The following is a 3046-nucleotide window of genomic DNA, read 5'->3' as shown; positions in this document are numbered from 1 at the left end:
CCCCCCGCCCCCGCCCCGCCTCTGCTGGAAGTTCATTTCTCAGGCTGCTGTCGCATTTGCCAATTTCGTTTTTAACTTAAAGACAAAAGCGGCTCAAATTTGAAGGGCTATTTCTTTCCGGATCCGTCCACAAAGAAACGGAAGTAGTCCTTTGGGGCACGAACTTACTTTTTTTTTTTTTTTTTTCCTACCCCCACCCCGAAAGAACACGAAAACTTGCTCGAAATGCTCCGAGCCGGCTTCGAAATCTGTCGGGCAGCTCGAGCAGATAACGCTAACGTTTTTAAAGCTTAGAAACTCCTTCCCGATAAAAATCCTGCCAGTATTTCTAAGTCGTCCTGAGCAAACTTAAAGCGAAATCGCTACAGGACGAAATACAGGGACTGGGGTAGAGCTTAGCTGTGGGAGAGGGGGCTCGGGAGGGGAAGGAGCTCGGCGGTGTCTGCGCAGAGAACGAGCGGGTGGTAATGTAGGAACGGGTGCTTTCCTCACGGGTTGCTTATCTGCTCGTCCGGCTACGCTGTGGTGCGATTTTATGCTGTACTTAAAAATCCGGGGCAAACAAATGTTTGTTTAAAAAAAATATCGACCGTTTGCTCTAAAGCGCATTAATTATTCAGGCTGGATCTATACTTCCTTCGTGTCAAAGTCAAATGGATAGCGCCTTCACTCTGGGAAGCGAAAGCAAATAGGGATGAAATTTTAGAACAAAATACAAGCGCTTGATTTACCGCAAAAAAAAAGGGAAAGAAAACTATAGAGAAAAAAATAAAGATGAGGACAGTAGGGTAGAAAACGGCGTGCTCTAGTTCTTGTCTAAATTCTGGCGAGCTGCTGTGCGACGCTCTATATATTCCCAAGATTTAGAGGGGAAGCTTAAAGTCATAGAAATATAGCAGACGTTGTCACACGCTAAACTACAGAATATACAAGATTTTTTTTTTCTTAGATGCACTATTTTTATAGAAATTAGAGGGAAGTTTAGAAAACGTCAATGAATGTGCCAAGCTAAAGGTGTCGCGTTTAGACTAGCTTTACATCTCGTATTTCCGTTTCTTTTAAAAATTTTACTTCTGAGGTTCAGAAAGAATCTACTTGCCGAATTTAAGAACCATCCACGAAAAGTCAGCGTAAAGTTAAAGTAATATTTTTATTACTATTTGCAACAAGTCAGTTGTGGGGCACATTATCTGACCTTGGCACCGAAATACATTTAACATCAGTAAAACTTTTTTTAAAGGGAGATTTGTACATATAGTTAAATAATTTTTCACTTGGTGACAACATTCAGGCAAACAAGAGAGAGTAAGAAAAGGACTATACATGGATTGGAAAATGTACCTTTCGGGTTTCGTTTTGAGGTTGCAAAAGTCCGATCGCTTCTCTTTTTTGTGACTTTTTAAAAATTCACATCGGAGGACCGGAGGAGAGGCTCTTCCCTTCTTCCGTGCAGGGCGGTGAGAGTTTATGCCGGGAAAACCCTCTGCAAGTTTTTAAAGGCCGAGCTGCAGGTGGGTGGGGGGTGGCGGGGACGCGTTTCTTTCGCCGCCTCTTTCCGTCGTCGTTTTCGTTAAATAAAAAGTTTTTGGTTGGGTTTTTTTTTTTTTGTGTGTGTGTGTGGTGGTTTGAGTTGTTGGTTTTTTTTTTTTTTTTTAGGCGCTGTTGTTGTTTACGGGAGGGCGAGTTTTGTGCGCGGGGAAGGGGGGGGGTTGTTAACCCTATAGCTTGTCGAGGCTTTTGGGATTGGTGAGGATTTCTCTGGCTAGCCTCCAGGTCTGTTTGGCAGCGCTTTCCAGGGCCGAGTGGGGTTTGCCCTGAAAGAGGTCTAGGTTGGGCAGGAAGTAGTGGGGGCAGCGCCGGCACTGCAGGCAGGAGATGAGCTGCAGGAGGATGCCGTTCAGCCGGTCGCCCAAGCACGCCTCGTCCCAGTCGGTCTCCCGCGGGTGCTTCTCGCACTCGTACAGCAGCAGCGTCTTCATGTGGTAGTTGTTGAGGGGCTGCCCCGGCAGCTCCAGGTGCCGGTCCCGCAGCGTCTTCAGCACCGAGAGGCACTTGTTCCTGCAGCCGCCCATCAGCAGCCGGTTCTCGGCCTCGCCGAACTGCAGCACCCAGGCGTCGCTCTCGGCCGAGCTCTGCTTGCCCGTCAGCGAGTAGCACTCCTTGGAGAGCAGGTTGAAGCCCTCCGCCTTCACCTCCGCCACCCGGTTGGGGCCGGGCCAGGGGATGTGGGGCATGGGCCACTGCGCCGCGCTGCGGGGCCAGATCCCGGTGCACTTGAAGGCGGGCGTGATCTGCACCACGTACCGCTCCCGGATGCGGAGCTTCACCTCGCTGGTGTCCGCGATCATCTTCACCACGTCCCGGTAGCTGCACTTGTCCACGGCCTGGGCCACCAGCGTCTGGAAGCGGGAGCGGATCTTGCGGGCGGACAGGTAGCCCGAGGCGGTGATGAACTCCACCCAGAGGGACATGCTGCGCTTGCGGCCGTCGCTCCGCTTGAGCACGGCGCAGCCCGGCAGGGAGCCGTCGTCCACGAAGTTGAAGACGCCCATCTGGTTGAGGTAGAGCACCACCTCAAACTCGGTGGGCGAGATCACCTCCAGCCCCTCGTAGCGGGCGTCGATCTCGCTCAGGGAGCTGATGAACCGCGGCTCCTGCACCTCCACCTCCTTCAGCACGTCCGACACGACCTTGCACACCTCCCGGATGGTCTTGGCGATGGCCGCCTTGCGCGCCTGGCAGCGCTCCGTGTAGTATTTGTTGAGCTGGTAGACCAGCTTGGCCTGCGCGGCGATCATGTTGGGGCACAGGTCCGGGCTGTACACCGGGCTCTCGCAGTACGTTGAGGGATCCAATGCTTTAGCGGTGGCTGCAGCTTTGCGGAGGGCACCAGCCAAATCGCAGACCCCCACCCCCTCCGGGAAGAAGGCGGCAGCGGCGCGCCAGTGAGAGCAATTAAAAAAATCGGGGAGGACGACGAAGCACAAAGGAGCGAAGCCCAGCGCTGCCCCGGCGAGGAGGAGGAGGAGGAGTACGAGCAGCAGGC

The 3046-nt window shown here is 52.7% G+C and overlaps 2 protein-coding genes across 2 annotated transcripts in view; one reads left to right on the top strand and one right to left on the bottom strand.

Annotated features, from left to right (window-relative positions):
- LRBA (LPS-responsive vesicle trafficking, beach and anchor containing) overlaps positions 1-3046 on the top strand; it is a 419275-nt gene that overhangs the window by 235028 nt on the left and 181201 nt on the right. The gene's annotated exons all lie outside the window — the stretch shown is intronic.
- Positions 1683-2883, bottom strand: MAB21L2 (mab-21-like 2 (C. elegans)). The gene has a single exon (XM_009890738.1). The coding sequence runs from the start codon at positions 2796-2798 to the stop codon at positions 1719-1721; it is 1080 nt and encodes a 359-aa protein (XP_009889040.1). The 5' UTR covers positions 2799-2883; the 3' UTR covers positions 1683-1718.

This window comes from Charadrius vociferus, unplaced genomic scaffold (genome assembly GCF_000708025.1).
Source record: "Charadrius vociferus isolate BGI_N301 unplaced genomic scaffold, ASM70802v2 scaffold178, whole genome shotgun sequence".
NCBI lineage: Eukaryota > Metazoa > Chordata > Aves > Charadriiformes > Charadriidae > Charadrius > Charadrius vociferus.
Note: the sequence above shows the minus strand (reverse complement) of the source record. Positions and strands in the feature narration are given on the sequence as shown.

Coding starts and splice junctions, on each gene's coding strand:
- MAB21L2 (XM_009890738.1), bottom strand. CDS start 2,798: ATGATCGCCGCGCAGGCCAAGCTGGTCTACCAGCTCAACAAATACTAC.